At 40.3% G+C, this 19,821-nt stretch overlaps 1 protein-coding gene across 7 annotated transcripts in view; it reads right to left on the bottom strand.

The window, feature by feature from the left end:
• Positions 1 to 7,761: 7,761 nt before the first annotated feature.
• TCF12 (transcription factor 12) overlaps positions 7,762 to 19,821 on the bottom strand; it is a 177,216-nt gene continuing 165,156 nt past the window's right edge. For 5 of the 7 annotated variants that reach the window (XM_075713958.1, XM_075713956.1, XM_075713957.1 and 2 more), the window contains 5 exons: positions 17,662 to 17,776; positions 16,656 to 16,827; positions 15,157 to 15,389; positions 11,742 to 11,895; positions 7,762 to 10,068 (listed from right to left, as the gene is read on the bottom strand). In XM_075713958.1, coding sequence (XP_075570073.1) covers positions 11,753 to 11,895; positions 15,157 to 15,389; positions 16,656 to 16,827; positions 17,662 to 17,776 — 663 coding nt within the window. In that variant the 3' untranslated portion in view covers positions 7,762 to 10,068; positions 11,742 to 11,752. The remainder of the gene's footprint in view (positions 10,069 to 11,741; positions 11,896 to 15,156; positions 15,390 to 16,655; positions 16,828 to 17,661; positions 17,777 to 19,821) is intronic. The other 2 variants (XM_075713961.1, XM_075713962.1) reach the window with 1 other exon arrangement.

The raw sequence follows: 19,821 nt of genomic DNA, 5'->3' as shown, positions 1-19,821 counted from the left end.
CCACTCTTTTAGTGCTGTGTCTGAGAGAGATTAGTTGTCCTTGCTAAAGCTGCTTTTACAGCAAAAATGCATGTCCACTTGTGCCAAGAAACTCACATAAGACCTGTTTCCTTAGACTCTCTAAATTGGGTGCACAAAACCTGATTTGCAACAGTAGGCCAAAACCACACTGCTAACATACATGTATTCCACTTATGCTAAACTGGAAATCAGAATGGTTGGGAAAATCTATCTTATCCCAGTATTAGTCAGGTTTTGAAGGAAAACATTCTCCACAGATGACACTAATAGAATTTAACAGCAAAGACCACCCAGGACACTGGGAATCTCAAACTGCTTGGCCTGAGGTTCTCTGATTTGTTCTTCTCAGCTTCATTCGTGTTCTTTGAGAGACAAAAAAGAGCATTTCCTTCATTTTGAACTTGGATTTATCTTCCGGCCGAACATTCGCGAAAGCAGCTGGCCCCAGAGGTGGAATATTCTAAAACCCCATTTGGAGCCAAGTACGTACATTATGGAGGCAGTCGTGACACCACTTTATAGAGAACAGACAATGAGTTTTGGATGTCATAAGAACCTTTCCTCCCTGCAACTAAGTTCCCTTCCCCCATTCTTTTGGAAACATCTCAGTCTGTATTGGAAACAGAGGATGTAATTTATTTTTATCGCCTTCCCTGTCAAACTGGCCAACTGCCACAGGGTTCTGCTTTCAGATGTAGCAAGAGGCAGGAGAATCACAGTGACGAACCTTTCATTTCAGTGGCTCCTCCTCTGTTTCCTTATCTTATTTTGAGGCTACCTACTGTGCTCTTATCACTCTTTCTAATCCTGCAAAACTTCTCTGCAACTTGACCCCTGTGCACAAAGAGCTGACCTGCTTAGACCTCCCTGCATCTCATACTCCTGCTCCCTTCCTTGCAGAGCAAGTTGCTCATTCCTTTGTTACTTTAGGACTCCGTTTTCACTGCTTCTCTTACCCCCTCATTCCTCCTTTTCCTAGCTCACTACATTGCGTTATGTTTCCTAGCTGAACGTACATTCAGCTGTGTGGCCTCCTTGGGGTATGCTTCATTTCTCACTGTCCAGCCTGCCCTTTGATGTCTGCTGAAGAAGGATACATCTTCTTTTCCATCTCTTCACATGTGCCTATTAATTACTCTCTTCAGAGAGACTGTTTACTGACTATCACTCTGTTTACAGTTGAATACAGCTAAACATTTGGTCTTCACAGCTCCCCCTCTTCTACACCGCCCACCCGGTTTCTTCCCAATTGTTGCAAAATAGATGTCTATAAAGTCACAGATGCAATGTACTTACGTTTCCACACCCAGCCTCCTGCTTTCAAACACTCTTTCTTCTTCACTTACAGAGAAGTAAAGACTTTACATTGGTATTTTTGTCTCCGGATCTCTAATAAAAAAAGAAGCAGCGAGGCTTAGCAGTTTGACCTTTCTGTTGCACATATTCCTACCTTGGGTATTGTAGAAAACCCAGAAAGATCTGTAAGCATCAGACTTCTGACCTGTGAAGACATAATAGGAACTCAGCATGAAGTATAGAAGTATGCCCACTGAAATGAGAAGGGCTATCCTATGCATAAACTGTGCATATGTCTTCATGGGATCAAGGGCCCTTGGGCACAGGGAATTTTAGTAGGTGCGGGGGGGGGGGGGGGGGAGGGAGGGGATAAAAATTACTCTAGCAAATGTGTAGAAGAGAAGAATTATATGGTTATAATGCAGCAATTCAGATCTAAGATGAAAATTCCTTTAGATGTCCTTCTCATTCCATATGGAGCTTAAAATATTACAAAATAATATGAAATAAATGTAAAACAAATGTGGACTAAATTATGTTTTTTTCCAGTGAACAGATTATTGTCAATCTTTTGCCTTAAAACAGTATTTGGGAAAAGGAAGCAAGCAGATACCTCAAAGAGTTTAGGAACTGATTTATGACAAGGTGCATGAAGCTCACTGAGTTTGAGCATGAGCAGGAAAGAGTGAGAGGAAGGCTGTCAGTAAGAGGGTCATGCACTTGCACAGTTCAATAGTGGAACAACCCGAATTCCCCGAACCATTTCATTTGTGCTTAGGCACGGCATCCTTCTCTGTACAGTTAGAGATGGTTACATTTCACACAGCTAAGGTTGCCTGCTACTTTCCAATTTCAGCTCCTGTTTTTAGTGCCCATTCTTTTACAGGTCTTAACCATGGGAACAAGTTTTCTATCCTGAGAACTTGGGCTGAAATCTTTTAAGATTTTCAGCAAAAATAATCCGGCCTTTCCAATAATTTGATTAAGAAGAACTGCTGGTTTGTATATATTCATTTTTGGTTACTGTTACTGAGGAATTTTACTGCCCATAAGTTTACTGCTCACAAATTAGAATGGTAATAGAGTCTGATACGTGTTTGTAGGTCCTTGTATCATGAATGTTCCTTTTCGTTGAAAATTGCCTAAAAAAGCTACTGGTTTAATAAGCATATGTTCAGTATAGGCTTATTAGATTTGGGTTGAATGAGACTTGCCACATAATTACTCCTTCCAGCCCTCAAGGTGAGTGTAATGCTGCATGCTGGCACTGAGAAGAAGGACTTGCTCTCTGTTCTCCTGTCCCTGCGGCTCTCTTTCTTCCGCATGCTGAGGAGGAAGAGTCAGCTGCTGCTTTACCTAAAGGAGGCAGTCCCAATGCTGGGCCTGGAAGGAGCAGAAGCCAGCATGCATCTGGCTGGGGAAGGGAAGGACCGGACCTAGAGCTGTAAGTCTGAAGGGACAAATCCTCAAGGATGGGCAAGGGGCCAGGGAAGAAATGGCATGGGTAAGGGAGGCAGAAGCGTCTCTGACACTTTCCTGTGGATGCTGGAAGGGACCTAGCATTGTTGAATCTCAGCAGTGCTCCTCATGCTGAAGCAGTGAACCTGCACCACACTAGTCATTCCATTAGTTAATTAGCAGGGGCATGTACCTGGAAATAAAAAGTTTTAAGCTTGCTTATGACCAATACAATTTGGAGACCATATCTCATGCAGCAGAAACTGGGGGAGGGCAGGGCAGGGCAGGGAGGAAGGAGGTCCAGGAAGAGCTGTGGAAGCATGTACAGACAGCTCAGTTTATGTAGCCTTCCAGTTGAAAAGTCAACAAAAGTTACAGAAACAGTGGAATTAACCAGTGTGTATTTGTGGTTATTTTTTACCAGTTATCCTGGCTGTCCAAAATAGCCACACCAGAAAAATAGGCAGCGAAGCTTAACAGACATATACCATTTTTGGTTTCATTCACACTCTTTTTCCTGATACCCCTGATACTCCTGTAAATGCAGAATCTGGTTTTATATATAAAAAAACTTTATAATGAGAGCTTTACTGACATATTTGTTATACTTCTCTATAATAGGATAATGATGACCAGCTGGCTACAGATAATGACAAGCACTAATTTATATTGGATTACTACCTTCCTATTCTGTAGGTTGTCACTTTTTTTTTTCCCCATTTTTAGCATTCTTGCCCACTTGTACTTGCATTTTATGATGCTCACATTTATTATTCTTGCATACTAGGAAAGGAATGAGCATTTTAAAAGCTTTATGTTTAATTACACTCTCAGCTATTAATTAGTCATGTAAACAAATTAAATGGACATTTAATTAAATGTTACCCTTTTAAAAGGGTAAACTGGAAGCAGAGCCCATCGACTTACAACCGATATGGCGTGCATTTATCTTAATTAGTCAGGTAATGTTAGGGATTAATGTACTCTAGCTGTTACATTCATAATCAGATACATTAGCATTATGTCTTTGCAGCATACAGAAGATCAGCTCAGATGTGAGCTCTCTTCTGCTGTCTACTGTACAACTAGAACTGGAGTGCATCTGCAAAACTTACTTCCTTTCTTTGTCACCTTTAAAAGAAAATATTGCGATACCCTCTTCAGCTTTTGCAGGTGTGAACTGACCATTCAAAACATGACCCAAAAATTTCCCCTACCTCATCGTTTTATATGCATATAGAGGAGATTTCTCTCCTATAGAGCGAGTTTTCAGTAGTTTGAGATGGGGACTTTTCGTTCTAGCCCATCAAGGTTCCAGTCTGAGTGAATGAGGTTGATCCAGTAAATATCAAGCCTGCAAATGCCCCAAAGAACTCATTTGATTTTGAAAGCAGTTATTTTAGTGGTCAGAGAAAATTGCTTGGGAGTAGTCTGGAGCGCCTAATCTGGTTGTGCAGCAAACAATTGGCTATTTGGTGTCTTTCCAACAAACACACGAGCTAGGGCTAGTGATTAATTCTGCTTCTGTGATAAGCTAATGCTTCTGATACTGTTCATCTGCTCATTTATGGGTGCTGGGGAGTAAACTGCGGAGCGATACTCCTCAGACATCTCATTCTACAGATGAGTTTATAACCTCATGTTTGGAGAACTTATTTTTAAGATTGCTACAGACTCATTCACGTTCATCAAATTTCTTCAGCTGTACTTGAATATAAAAGACTAACCTACAATTCCACCATAAGTATTTCTTTTTCCTTTCTGCATCCTGGATAGAGAAGATGTGCATTTAATGCAACATTTTGTGTCAGAACTGCCATGAGCATAAGGAACCGCTTAATGTACTTGTATATAAGTAATCTAGCAACGTAGTAAATCAGCCTGTTCTGCCATTTCCAAGAGTCTTCCTTAGCCATTAAAATACAGTGAAGGGGGACAGAAAAAGCCTCAGCACAAAAATAAGAAAGTAGGGCCAAAAAGCCATGTTACCAAGACACTGTTGTGTTCATTTTGTACAAGAGTTTAATGTCATGTCCATTTACTTTGAACACTTTGCTCCTGGATTTTTTTTTTTTTTAAAGAGCTGAATTGTTGAGTTTTCCAAAACAAATATAACTCAGTATATTATTCAGAGCTTTGATGGAAAGAGAGAGCTCCAGCTACAGGATCTGCATAGATTTCTCATGCTTTTCTGAAGTCCAGGACTAGCAGGGGTCTAATGTCTAACGTAGACTGAATTTTGAGTTATAGTGTAAATTATTTCCTCAGATGTTCAGTCACATTTGGCAGCAGTTACTGTTCTGACTGATACAGTTTATATCTAATTCCTTTTGTCTCTGTACCTTTAGGTAATACTGTTAAAAATACAGTGGATCCCTCCTGAAAATGAAACAGCCTTGGTATTCTTGTTTCTCTAGTTTACCTGAAATAACCAGAATTCCAAATATTTAGCTCAGCCATGGACATTCTGACAGATCTGCCCTCCAGGATCAGTTATGAATGTTTTGAGTGAGATTTTTATTTCACTTGGTATAAATTTTTTTTAAGACTTTTTTTTTTTTTAAATGAGTTTTTATTTAAGAGATGTTGTTAATTGCATCACAGCATTTGAAAAGTCAGGATTAGGAGAGAATTGACAGGGATTCTGTTTACAACCCAGACGATGTGCGGTTTTGGAGCCTAAGGCCTGGTCTGTGTGCTTTATGACCAATACAAACAATCCCAGGTGACTGCAACCAAACAGCTAAGTAGCTGAAAGTCATACTGAACGTGCACGTGCGGTTGCTTGCGATATCAGTTGAACAGTATATTCGTGTCTTAACCAGGGAATAACCACACGGTATTTTGCAATGGCATCCAGGTTGAGGGTGGAATTAACTTCAGTAAAACAAACGATGTTTAAACAGCACAAAACACCCCCTGCAAATGGCACCTGACTTAGCTGCTCTTTGACAGCAGAGACCCGAAGGGAAGAGCAGAAAGGATTGTAGCAGTCTCCTATTAGCACCATTTCCCCACTTCCTGGGAAACTTTTCCCTCCCTGCACCGGGCAGGCAAGCAGCAGGAAGGCAGGAGCCGGGGCTGTGCCTCTCCCCAGCCATGTGACAGGCTGCCACCCTCCATCCCTGCCTTAGCGATGCCCAGCGACTAAGGCGGCCACATTGTGGCTCTGAGCCCTGGGCGCAGCTTGGCTGCTCAGAGGCAGGAAGGTGTCAGCTTGCTTATTCATCCCTGTTGGACCTTCTTGAACCCCACTCTTGCAATGCTGCTTGGCTTTAAAATTGGGACAAATTATTTCTTCCTTTTACAGGACATTTTAGTATCCACAGGTTAGGTACGTTAGAAGGCATAAGGGATTAGTGTTAAAAACAAAAAGTAAAGTTTGCTATCCTGTGTCTAGGTTATCTTTTACAGACTGTTGCATTTTATTTTTGTTCTGCCATGATTTCCAGATGCTAACAGGGAAAACAGTGATTAATTCTTGGGTAAATGTTAACTCTCTATAATAAAGAATCCAGAATCTTCTTTTTAACAGCATCTACTCAGTGCTGGAAGAAAAAAGATGGAGTCCGTTTTAAACCTTTCCTAATGCTTTAGACTTGCAAGAAAGCTTTCCTACAGTATTTCAAATGTTCATTCCAGCAGATTGTATTCAACAAAGGTATCCTCGACATGCATCTCTTACACACATACACACAAAAAAAGGCAAACGGAGAAAAAAGGAAATGTGGAAAACAACCCCGAGGATGAAGGACTGGTGATCAGAAAGTATACGTGAACAGGACAGCAGGAGAGTGGTAAAGGCAAGATGAAGAAGGGGCAAGCGTCATTCTTACTCTCTGAAAGAAGTGACAAATTTGTAGTAGGTCTCATTCAGAAAAGGGGAGAGGAGCAATGATGGATGCTCAAAGGCTTGATTTAGAATTGTTGCCGGAGTAAGCGTTAGAATTGGGAACGTGCGCTGGGGAAGGCACCAGGGCACCTCCTCCACAGCTTGCTGCTGGAGACACACTGAAAGACATACTTAAGCGGCTGCGTCTCGCCTCCTGTATTTGGCCAGACCACGTTAAGAGATTTGCCTGTGGTAAAAGCGCTGGCACATTAGAAAAACTTGCCTGTATATGCGTGCTGACAAGTCTTTTACAACGTAAACTAGATCTCATCATACTCATTAGGTTTTCTAAGGCTACCAAGGACGGTATCAAGAGTTGGAAACAATGCAGTACGCAGAAGCCGTACCGACTGACACACCACATTCAGTTAAACCTCGTAACTATATATAGTACCTCTACTTGCTTTTGTCTTCGATGTGCTTTTCCCAGGGATATTTATTTACAGAAGAGCTGAAAAAACTCAAGCTTCTACAAAGTCTGCTTGTTACTTAAGAGTTTTGGCTTAAATAGTTGTGGACTAGGAATTGCATGAAGATTTCACCACTGTCTGCGCATGCCTTGGACATTGTACACTTCCTTTTGTTCGCACTCGCAGAAAGAAAAATTGTAGAACAAGTGAAAATTTTCATTTCAAGCTTAAGCTACACTTCCCCCCCCCCCTCTTTTTTCATAAAACCTACATAGATGTATCAGAAGTAACTCAGCACTGAACTTTGATGCACAAGAGGGGCTTAGATCCCAGCAACCTATCTTAAGGCCAGGCAAAGTAAAGGAACAAGATGCAGCGGGAGGCACAAGCCTACGGCATCACCTTCTGCTCCCAGCTTCCCGTTTGCCCACACAATCCCCTTTCTGCGTGGCAGCAACCGCAGGCGAGGTACCGCTCCTCCTCAGCTTGCTGGGAATTTCTGCAGTGGCTTCACAGGGAGTAGCCACACCACTTCTCGTGCCTGCAACTTACGCTGTGTACCTCGAGAGCGTGTGCTAGGTTTTATTCAGATAAAAGGCGGAAGCCGTTTTTGCCAGTGTTTTTCAAGCGACACGTTACCTATGAGGAGAGAGAAATTTTTAAAAAACTCACTGATTTACCATGTTAAAAAAAGATGGCACATTTATTGCTACATAAATGTTATATACATAGTGTTTTCTGTTACATTGACAGAAATTTTTTTGAACTTCTTGCTGCTGGTTGGAAAGGTTTATCAGCAATACCTTGAAATTTGACACAGGGTACAAATCTGCAATAAACCAACAATGGAAACTGGAGAACAAGATGAGAAGCAATTCATCTCGGACAATTAGCTCTTAACGATACTCCATAGGTACTACACGGTATGCTAGAACCCTACTATGGTCTTACAATGCTATTGTAAATTTCTGATATTAATGAACAGGTTATGGTAAATAACCCTACATTTTTACTACCTAATATAGTAAAATAAAGTAAGAAACTTTTTACTGAAAACTTTTTCGATTTCAAAAATCTAGAAAGAGTAATATTTAGAATTCAAGAAATTTTCTTACAAGATTATTGTATAAAAGACTAGCTACAGTGAAAAATAAGCCAAATGTTTTTTTCTTTCTATTTTATGAAGGAAAGCTTCTGGGCATACTGCAAAGTCTAATATAGCCAAAAAGACAACAAGCTTAGAAGGAAAAAGGCCAGGCAGTGGCACGTGATCACTTTCACACGTCATAAGCAACAAATTTGTTTAGCTGATAAACACTGAAATGAAGAACAAGGCCACAGATATAATCAGGTGTTATTTGATGATATATGCAAATTAAAGTAATAGAAATGAGTCCACTAATTCCACAAACTGTTTGGTTAGGAACCATCCAAAACGTGAGCTTCACTTCATTAGTTTATTTTATCAATCCATCTTTTGTTCTTTCAAATCAAACAACTTCATCAAAATTTTTGTTTTGTTCCTGTTTTGTGTGCGAACCAATTGCCAGTGATGAAAGATGCACTACACAAACAATAGCTCAGACAACCTTGGCTTAGGAATCTTCCTCCCATGGTCATTGCAGTGGAAGACAGTTTCCATGGAAGTTCAAAGGGATTTGAACCACTTCAGCACATCTGTGACGAAGGAATACTTATGGACACTCTTCTGGTGGAGAAACATTGAAAGGTTTAATGCTAATATGGCTTGGGAGGGGGTCATTCCTTTGCACTGGATTCACACTGTGGGGGTTTCTCCACTGACAAGCCATACAAAAATGACAAGATAATGAATGTATACAGTAAGGAAAAACTGGTGACCATTGCTCTTATATTCCATTACGTAAGTAAGCCCACCTTCCCGGTGGTTCTATCATCACACTACCTGCCACGGTGAATTTAGGATTTTGCTATTCACCAAAATTACAGCCTGAAAAAAAATCTCCTTTGTATTTTAATGCATTTTGTGCTTACGTACAGCTAACACTTTACATGTACTATATGTAGTACTTACTGCTCGGAAAACAAAGCAACTCTAACAAAGTAGATTCTCCCCACCCAATTTACACTTCACGTTACAAGCTTTACTATGAAGCCTAGAAGCCTAAAAAGGTTTTGTTTATAATTAGAAAAACAAAACAAAACAAAACAAAACATTGGAGGAAAGTCTGAGGGAAAATAAAAGTCACTTTTTAAATCCAAGAAACGTTATGGTCACAGCACTGCTCCCGCCCGCAGCCTTGACGAGGCCTCTGACGGGCCTGAAGCACGGAGCTCCGCGTGGAAGGGTAACTGCGGCCATAACTGTTCAGATTACCAGAGACCAAAAACAACATAAAAAAGCTATACCAAGGAATAGTTTCCTATTGCATGGAAAACACTAGTCATATGGCAAAAGGAGAGGAAAGGACGACAAAAGCCTTTTCCCTTCCTTTTTTAAGACACTAATAGGTATGCTGGGAATGCTACGGGTCGACGGTTGTCACTGCTTTGTTCTCTGAATGTGAACAGCTTTAGTAAATGCTGGCATCCAGCTGAAATTTTATCAGCTTTTCACATGTTAACTTTTCCCTTTATATGTAGACCTTTACAGTTCCATAACAATAAATAAAATTTGTAGTTACAATGCATTTGTCAATTCAGTTTAGGCACAAGGCAACTTCCACAATGAGTGGAGAGATCACAACAGTCTCTGATTGTGCAGAAGCGACACACTGCTTGCAACAGAATGATATGTTCAGAGCATTTCATGGGCTGAAATTCTATCTGAAGATCTTGTATCTTCAATCCTGATGCAGGTGTTGACCAGTAGCTTTGATCATAAGATTGCATTTGGGTTTCTTGCTTCAAGTGTTTTCTCCTGTCAGGTTTGTGTCTTCATATAATGTTAGTTGTCTGTGTCCTTGTGAAGAAAGGTCACCTTCTGTGTATCCTACCAATAATTCTGGAATTCTAGAAAAAAATTGGGGAGAAGAAAGGGGTAGTAGGAGAAGAATCAATAAGCAGCATAATACCAACACTAGACAACTACTTTAAACTGTATCTTACTGCATTTTCAGTCAGTTAAGTGCGAGAGAAAATCACACTGAGAGGCCTTGAAATCCTTCTTCCCAGAGACATCCGTACTGAATATGATCTACTGAACAGTTTGCTGCCAGGAACATTCGATTTGGACTCTCTCGATATGGGAGAAAGAGTAATCTGCAAATCTCAGACCTCTGACTGGGGTTTGACTTTGTTCCCTAAAATAAGCAGGAGATAGTACCCAATTTAATCACTGCTGCTGAAGGTACGCATCGCCACGTACCTAACGAGCCTGTACAGCCTTCTCATGTCAACCTCGCGCTTTAGTCATCTTACAAAGTTATTGCTATTAAAAAAGCAAAGATATGGTAAACTTTCGAAAGCGGTTCATTGTATTAATATGGCAAGAACAGGCTACCAATTCTGCTGGAAATGAAGAATTATCTGACGATTTAGAAGGAGCCTATTGCTCTGGTAAGAAATAAAACAAATTAAGGAAATTCAAAGCACCTTGTTTTCCGAAGGAGAAAACCCATTTTGTTTATGAAGAAAGCTGCTGCCTATAAGGGATGGGGAAAAAGCACTGACTCGAGTAAGGCTTGGTTTAAATGCCGTTTTGCTGCTTTTTAAGGAACACCAGGGAATAATAAACTTCCATGGGATACATTCTGGCAAGATACATGCCTTTACCTTAAGCTAAAATAGAAGCAGAACAGTCTATGTACACAACAACAAATAAAACCCTCCAAACCAAAACATTTAGTAAAGTTACGGATCAAAATAAGGGCATTGAACCCAATCTCTTACTCTTTTTGAAGGTGGCAACAGTTCTACTGTTTTAGAAGACATGGATTACCTAGAATTTTTTCTTCTCAAAATCTTCTCAAAAATTTTTTCCCAATTATTTAAAAAACCCACCCACCCAACCAACAACACATAATAAAACCAGGAGACTAATATTCCTGTAAGGCCTCCCCCATCAGCATGCTTTAAATGAACTACTGCGTACTGGACTACATGGGGCTTTGGGAAACACTGACTGACCTTGCAAAGCTGAAAGCATTACTTTTTAAATCTTAACTGTCTTCACTAACACAGACTGTGAATTAAGATAGTTAGCGATCTCTGTTGGGCAAATGATATGAGCTAGAATGACTGGCCTTAAACCAGAGGGCAAGTCTCTTTGAGACGCGAAGTCTCTCTGTTTGTATCAGCACTGGGAAACAATACGTGGATTTTCAAATGAACTAATGTGATAGTTGGACCATTTAAAGATGTGTAATTCACCCCTATTATGCGTGGCTTATCTAGCAAGCTGTTAACTATTCCTCTGATGTCATGCCAAGAAGGCCACCTGAGCCACGAGATGCAGCCATTGGCAACAACGCATGGGAATGAAGAGACTTCAAGGACAGTTTCTTGGGGGTTTGTTTTATTATAAAACTAAACAAATCTGCATGCTTTTGCTTATGCTCAGAGATATGGAAGTACTTAGCGGCATAAAGAAGTTTGGTGCTAGTGGCAGCTGGGTAACGAAGATCTCCCACATTTTAGCCGATAAAAAGCAACAAGAGCCCCTCCCCTCTTGACACAAGACGCACCTGGCTGGTGTTCACATATGACCCATAGGGTTGGTAGTTTCACTCAGGCCAGGGTGGCTTCCTGGGTGCGGTGTTGGCGGCTCTGCCGATACGGCAGAAACTTTTTCTTCTTCCCTTCTCTTAAGGCAGGCTGCTTTAGGGTTTAGGTTTCGTTCTGTAACAGAAAAATTATTCTTAGCATCCTATCCATTGATACCACGGGGAATAGCGATACATTAACCACTGTAGTAGACGTAGCTATGCAGCTTCCCTCTTCTAACTACTTATGTCCCGGTGTTAAAATGCAGGTGTCTAAAACCGCAGACAAGCACTACTGAAAATCCTACCAGGCATCTCCTAAACTGGTAGGTTTTTTTCCAAGAAAAACAAGCTTTACTAGCTGCCTACATATACCTTAAAAAAACTTTTAAAAAGTACCTCCCTCATCACCAGAAGTTGCCAAAGTGCAAAATGAGAACTGTCTGTAATTTACAATGTAATAAAACATCGTGTTTTGTTGGTATGTTGAAGTCAAACCAACCCTACTGACATCACACTAGTTTTAGTAATGTTACTGCTTTGTTCTTCACCTTAAGTATTAGCCTGCTCTTAGAACAGGGGAGGCAGTGTCCTAAGCCGACAGTTCTCTTCAGACCCTCAAGTCTGTGAAATCACCTTGTGCCCATCTTGCTTAAATCAAAAGAATATGACGACAGTCACACAGAGCAGAAGGATTTTTTTTTTTTTTTTTAAAACCATATTTCCACTCACACAAAAGTCAGTACTTTGTAACAGCCAGTCGTGGACTAGCTACCAAGATATTTCCATCAGTATGTTTCCACTTCCCCCATTAGCTTCAATAGATGTAGATTTGCATCTAGTTTTCAAATAATGACAGTTTCTACAAGTCAACTGTTTCTGTTCTTCAAAATGGCTTTTCAAGAATCAAAATACAAAAGATGTAAATCGCAATAGGCAGAAAAACACACAAAAAGCATGTAATACATTCTATCAGCACACATGGAATTTAATCAATGTTTTGAGGTGTTTCTCTAGCTGTCGGTGAATTCGGTTTTGCAGTTTAAGATTGCAGATACAATTTTAACTGTAAGGAGACTGCCAAAACTGAACAGATGGCACAAGCCCTTCTCTTGCACTGCACAGGCGCCCCTCTAGTAACTGCAGTTTGCTGACCCTTGCGCGTTTCGCAAGGGGTAGAATCTAGCTAGTCTGACAGAGGCATTTTTGGACGGACTTGCTAATTCTGCTTTCACCCAAGTCGTTATCAACAGCCTCCTACTGCATTTCCTAAGGATGAGCACTCCCAGAGAGTCTACTGGGAAAAAAAAAAACCCCTGCTAACTTTCCTTAATCACAGTTTTCTTTGTTTAAGCATGGCTTGCCTTGAAGTTTTAAAGAAGATTTAATTACGTGGGAACTTTGAAAGGAAGTTAATTTACAGTGATTTAGGAAACAGCGATAAAAATGCTAGCCTACAGTTAGAGCTTAAAATCTGGAATGTTTCATTTTGAATAGCACCAATCACAAAATGAGAAGCTTCATTACCAGCAGAGAGAGGAAATTGTTTATGCAATTATATAATGCACTGGTGAAAGCTCCTCTGGGCACCACACGAAGCTCCGGTCACTCACTTCCAGGAACAGGTGCAAAGAAAGACGGGCGAGATAAAATGGGGAACGCAACCTCTCGCACACAAGGCACAATGTGCTTGGACAGGCTTCCTTGCATGCACAGAGAGTAGAAGGTGAGAGGTAAACGTGAGGAAGCGGCTCTCAGTTTACACTGCCTGTAGAACAGGTCCAATTTAATTAGAAGTACATTTAGAAAAAGATTTCTACCAGAGACCTAAGGTTCGGAAGCAACCTCTGACCAAGGCAGAAGTGACATTATTAATTTTCACACGGAGCTTTCTGTGGATTACAGAAACTGTGAGAGCAGGGAGATGGACTCAACGGTTTTTAAACATTAAAAAACCATGCTTGATTAATGGTATTCTGACTATACTTCATAACATTCTACCTTATCTTCCAGACTACAGCAAACATCTTCAGACCAAAACAATTCCCAGGATCAAAGTCTCAGAGACGCTAAAACAGGGCTCTACCATGGCACCGGTTGGTGTCTCACCTGCAGAGTAACCAGTTGCTCTACACGCCTTGGAAGAACTCTTCCAAGAAGAACTCTCCAGAAGACTGAAGACAGCGCATTTCTTTATTAAGAACTGGGTCAGTAAAACTCTGCCTGAAAACATAGCATCTCATCCTCACTACAAAGTACATAAGCTTGCGTCAAGTTACCTGCTTTGTCACTTTCAACAAATTTTTAACAGTTGCTTTGATCTCCTGTGCCAAATGCAAGCAACAAATTAGGAAACGGAAGTAAAAACAAGGTACACAGAAATAAAACGTTGACATTATTCAGTGACATCAGTGCTTCAAAAATGTAGCGTGTTAAGCAAATACGACCAGTGACATTGTCCACGTCTGAAAGACTTTTCCAGTCACTTGATGCACTTCCATCAGCGAGACACCAAGGAAGACGGTTATTCGCTACTCCAAACCAGCAAAAGATGAGGACGCTTACCCGTTTGAGTGCCAGCTACATAGACTAGACTCTTTCAGTTGGAAGGGACCTACAACGATCGTCCAGCCCAACTGCCTGACCAATTCAGGGCTGACCAAAAGTTAAAGCACGGTGCCTCAGAACTTTAACATGTCTTTGACACAAGGTGAAAGGGAGACAAAGTCAACTGCAGCTTCACCAACAGAGGAGAACGGAACAGTTGAAGAACTAAACGTGATTCCTAGAACTGTCTTTCCTTGAGAGAGTGAACTGCACAAAGAATTCTTCCGTCTGCGCCTACCAATAGGCCTATTATTCCTTTCCTGAAAAAATTTAAAGGAACAGGGGAAAGAAAACACACACAAAACCAGCCCTGATTCAATTAAAGTAGGAGTAAGTTTCCTTCCTCCTCCCCAGTATGTGTTTAATGAAAAAACCTAAGTAAATGCAGTTAAATTCACTGCATTTTAGTATTTCAGTTACGTGGGGTTCGTCTTAAAACAGATCTCTTATTTTTGTTAGAGCTTCTGTACTACAAAATAAGAGCTTGTTACAATTTAAAGCAAGATGCATCTATTTTAATTAATTGATTTACCTTGAAAACATAGGTGAAGAGATGGGCTAACTACACAGGAAAAAAACCGAGGAAGATCAAAGTATAAACGCAATGCCCCCCCCCTTTTTTGGAGAAAGTAATTCTTTGCTTTTCCTGAAGAACTTCAACATCGTTACAGAACAGCAAACATACTTTTAGTAACTTTTGCATGTAGTGATGCAGATTTCAAGAGACCAACACTGTTCCACGAAGAAAGCTACCACGCAAATTGCCACAGCACGACGACGGGCTACTGACCTCTCACTTGCTGCTCTAGACTGAGGATGACTGCCACAGCCTGGTGAAGAATAAGCAGTTTCGTCTGTGGTTTTTCACTCTTCAGATGAAGCTGACACATACGGCCAAGTTCTTTAAATGCCTCATTTATATCTCGTACACGCAAACGTTCTCTAGCGTTATTTGCCATTCTCCTCTCCTTTTCTCTTTCTATTTTCTGCTCTGGGTTTAAATCCTCATCTTCATTAGTACTGCTGCAAGAAGGTATAAATAAAAGTATACTGAAATATCACTGGTATTTCAAACGTGTGATCCTGCTGCTGGTTCAACATTTTCAGCTGATGAAATTAAACTTCTTCCCACTTAATCTATTTCCTACTGAAGTATATTTAGGTAACTAAGAAAGTGTTAGATATCAATGCTTAAGTATTCAAGGTAATTCTTGCTGTTCCTGCCTTTTCCTGAAAACAGATGTTAAATGGTTTCTGCCTGAAGAATATCCACAGAATATTGTCTACAGATGGTAAACACCTCTAGGAAGAGTAGTGCCAACGCGCTGCCCCTTGAAGCAAAAGATGTATCCAAACTACCACTTCTCTCAATTACTGATGAATGTTCAAGTAGTTAAGAGATAACTCAGCCATCTCATCAGGTGAAGAATAAATCATTTTCAACAAACAGTTTTTGCTAGTTTCCAATATATCAGCTTATATAAAAAGGCATTCAAGTAATTTTCAATTTAATGTGCTTACTGAAAAGTTTTAGTTTTGTTAAAGACCTTCCTGGCCAATTTTAGAACTATTTTTTCTTCTAATACCCAGTGTAGAGCTAAACAGTTATATTTAGAATTCTTGTATCACTTCAAATGATAATATTAAGTTGCACAGCCTTTTTTTTTTAAATATACGACTGTCCAATTCAGTCTAAAACTGTGCAAAACCTCTGCTCTACTAAAATTAATACACTAAAATGCCATTAGACACATCTGATGATATAGACTCCGCTGCCTGTGGTTGCAAACTTCTGATTGTTTACTGTTATCTCAAATTTCAATGCTCATGTCAGGCCCATCAGGCAGATCCAGAAGTGTTCAAGAAGGATATTTACCTATCGTATTCACCCCAGCCCCTGGATTATCAGGCTGCCCCTCTCCATCACCACTGGCTCACGTTTAGAAGCACAGCCCTGGCCCAGGTACAAAGCATCACAATTCTAACCCTCTCCCATCCTCTATGCTGGGCAGGGCCCTCTGAATCTTTTACTACTTAACGGCACAAGCAGATACCAGGCAATGCCCTAATGCAAGGGAAAGTGTAATTTTCAGGTGATTTTCCCAGAAAATCCTCTATCTTGTATTCAAATAGATATAAATACTGTAAACTATTAATCTATTTCAGCTGCCTATTAATATACACACTGAGGTAACGCAAAAGCCTCGAAATAAATTCACCAAACTTAAGGACAACATGCTACCGAGCATTAATGAAGCACAAATTCTCTAGGTCATGTCAGCGACCTACCTTGTCCTGCCTCTAGATGAGACCTTGATATCCTTCTGGGAGGACTCGTCATCTGATTTCATGTCATCCGATGAGGGGGGCTCATGTATATTTTCATCCTTCTCCTTATGTTCAGACTTGATTTCTGTTGGACCTATAGCCACAGACTGGCTCTGTAAGCCACCTGACAATGCTGCAAGCAACCAGAGATCAGCATGAGTATCACAGGAGTGAAACATTTAAGAGACTCTCAAGCAGATCTTGTCGATGGGAGGCCAGACCCGAGCAGAAGTCTGGGAAGACATCAGGAGGAACTACGCTCTGGCAACAGAAACAACAAAAATCCTGGTAACACTTGGACACGTGTCATGGGTTGTAAAGGGATCGTAATTCATAGAGCAGCTTGATCGGTAACAGCTTAATCTAAGAAAGACACTGTTAAAGACAAAAGGACATTTAGCAAAGTAAGGAGATTTGCACCTCATGTCTGGGCTGCAAGTCTAAGGGGCTGAGCTGCGCTGACATCGAGGCTGGGGCTTAGGCCAAATGTGCAACACACACATCCCTAAATGGTGCAAGCATCCTAATGAGTAAGCTGACTTCTGTTTTCTACAGCTTACTTTTAGGCTAAAAATTGAGGGAACTGTAAACGCTTGTGTGGAACAACTTCCTTTTATTGGCTAGACTGAAATCTGGCCTCAGCTCACTCTGCAACCCTCCTGGCCGATTCGGAAACGGCTGCAGGACTGCAAGTGGTATTATGGCTCCTTAAGCCGGAAGAATGCGGCTGTAATGCAGAGTCTTCTGCTGAAGTTATACTGGGACAAGCTGACACAGGGATGCCCTCAACACGGTTGCAGGAATCCCTGCGCAGTGGTGGTTTATGGGATTTATCATGAATTTTTATTTCTCAACATTATCTATGTCCCTATCCCCTGTGTTGACGCAAGTTTACCAAGACCTACAGCATCACTGGCTCTGGATTATTGCACACCCTGTTCAGTGTTTAGTATTGCTGGAAAGTTACCTCTGTAGCTTTCTTGTGTTTTATGATTTAGTTCTGTGCTCTGAGCAGAAACTGTACTGGGAAGAACTGAATGGTTGCTGTTGAGGCTGACACTTTCTTCCCGATGAGTCCCAACCTAAAGCAAAGCAAAGCAAACATTTCTATTAAAGATGTGACTCAAAGAAATAGTCCAAAAATAGAAGTTTAAAAGACTTAAAGTATTTGCTGGATTAGAGGCCCGAGTTAAAGTTCTAGCTCAGTAAAGGAACGATTTAGTTGAAAGACGCTGTTGCACTAAACCACTTGATTACACCACACTGGATTAAGCTGAGTTTCAAGCAGTGACCAACACCTGTTTGGAACAACGTAGCAACCTAGCAAAAATTTTTTTCCGTATTTTCCCACAGAACACTACCAAATATTCTCCTTGATTTATACCTGAAGGGTATAAGATCTGATTAACGTTCAATTGCTTTAAACTGATACAACTATCAACTCTAGTACTTAGAACATTTTGATCCTTAAAAGAAAATCATGGGGAATAATGGACTTTACCACATGTGAAAGGTGTGTATACTGCCCTACACTCATGTACACAGATAAATACAAACATGTATTTGTAGAACATATAAATAACACCTCCTCACTTCTTGTTGATTGAAACAGGATTAAGAAAGAACGGGGTCTAATATCAAAATATTACTTTATTCACTTTAATAATGCGCTCTCATTTTCCTTCTCAGCTAAATACATTTAGTTTAGTCCCACTACAGAATCTTACCATACGAAAATAATCCAGGCATCTAACTATTCTTACCACCTCAGTGTTTTCTAATCTGCTCCTTCATAATACGTTATGATTAAATTTCTAAGCAGCAAGCATTGAGATGAAGAGTCTTTAAAAAATTCTAATTTTGCATAAACTTGAATTAATGATACTTACATAAGACAGCTATGAGTGCACATACCTAGCTTGAAGAGGCAGATTTGTTAAAAAACTGCTGCTCAATACAGAATACTGTTATCAATGCAAACCTCCATAAAAAAAGAATATTCTTTTGTTTGAAAAAGGAAGAGGTAAAGACACACTGCCTGTATTTAAAAAATTTGGAACGCGGACCATTTAAAGCTTTTGATTCCTAAAGACACAAAAGTCCTTTAAATATTTATAATACAACCAACATAATAGAATTAAACAGTGAAAAAAATGAACAAAGATGAGGGATTCTACTATTATTTGTATAGTTACAAAAATTGGCTACAGATGAAGCTTTTTATTGGAACAGTAGCAAACATGTCAACTAGAAGATTAAGCCTTTAATTAAATAGGTTTATTGCCTGGAGTTACACATGAGAACCACTGTTTTTCAATAAATCCTTCAATCCTAGTAAACTGCTGAGCTTTGAATCCCTCTTGAGTAATTAATGCAGCTTTTACCTTTCATGTCTTAGTATGGGTTTTACCCAGAGAGAGATAAATACCCTTATGCAAGTTTATCCTTTGTTTAATATACACTCGTTCCTGCAAGCTAACGCGCAGGAACAAGAAAGGAAAGGGGGAAACCCCCCTGACAACCCAGAACTAATATCACGTCATTCCAGGCTGCTATTCCCATCTATTGTTCCGCAGAAAATCTCCTCTTGTATACTGCGGAATATCTGTTGCTATTTAAAGTGTATTTTATCTTCCTTTGTGTGTAATAGGCTTTGTTTGTGAGAAGTTCTGCTACGGATACAGTCATCTCGGCTCTTGCGAGTGTCGTGAATTCACTGGGAGTACAGAGCAGAGCCGGGGTCTTTCAGCCCACGAGACTGAACTCTTCACAATAGGAACGTGAAACTCATTCTCCACACTGAACTTCCAAAACCCAGTCTTTCCCTAACTCTGCCCTGCAGGTTGTGTGTTTTATTTTATTCTTCTGGTCATGCTTAGTCCTAACACATGAGGGTGCTTTTATTCAAGCTACAGACTATTAATCGCTTCAGGGCCAGGTTTGTTCCAAAAACTTCTTTAAAAAGGCAAAAATTTTTTAAAGCTGTGTACAAACGTAGCAGCTGCCAGAACCCTGGCACCTTTCAAATCTAGAGCTAATTTAAAACTGACAGATTAGCAAATCAGCTCCGATAAAGGCGGAAAATAGATCAGAAATCAAAACTGAATTCAAGGCCACGTTCCAGTCC

This window comes from Pelecanus crispus, chromosome 7 (assembly GCF_030463565.1).
Source record: "Pelecanus crispus isolate bPelCri1 chromosome 7, bPelCri1.pri, whole genome shotgun sequence".
NCBI classification, from domain to species: Eukaryota; Metazoa; Chordata; class Aves; order Pelecaniformes; family Pelecanidae; genus Pelecanus; species Pelecanus crispus.
Note: the sequence above shows the minus strand (reverse complement) of the source record. Positions and strands in the feature narration are given on the sequence as shown.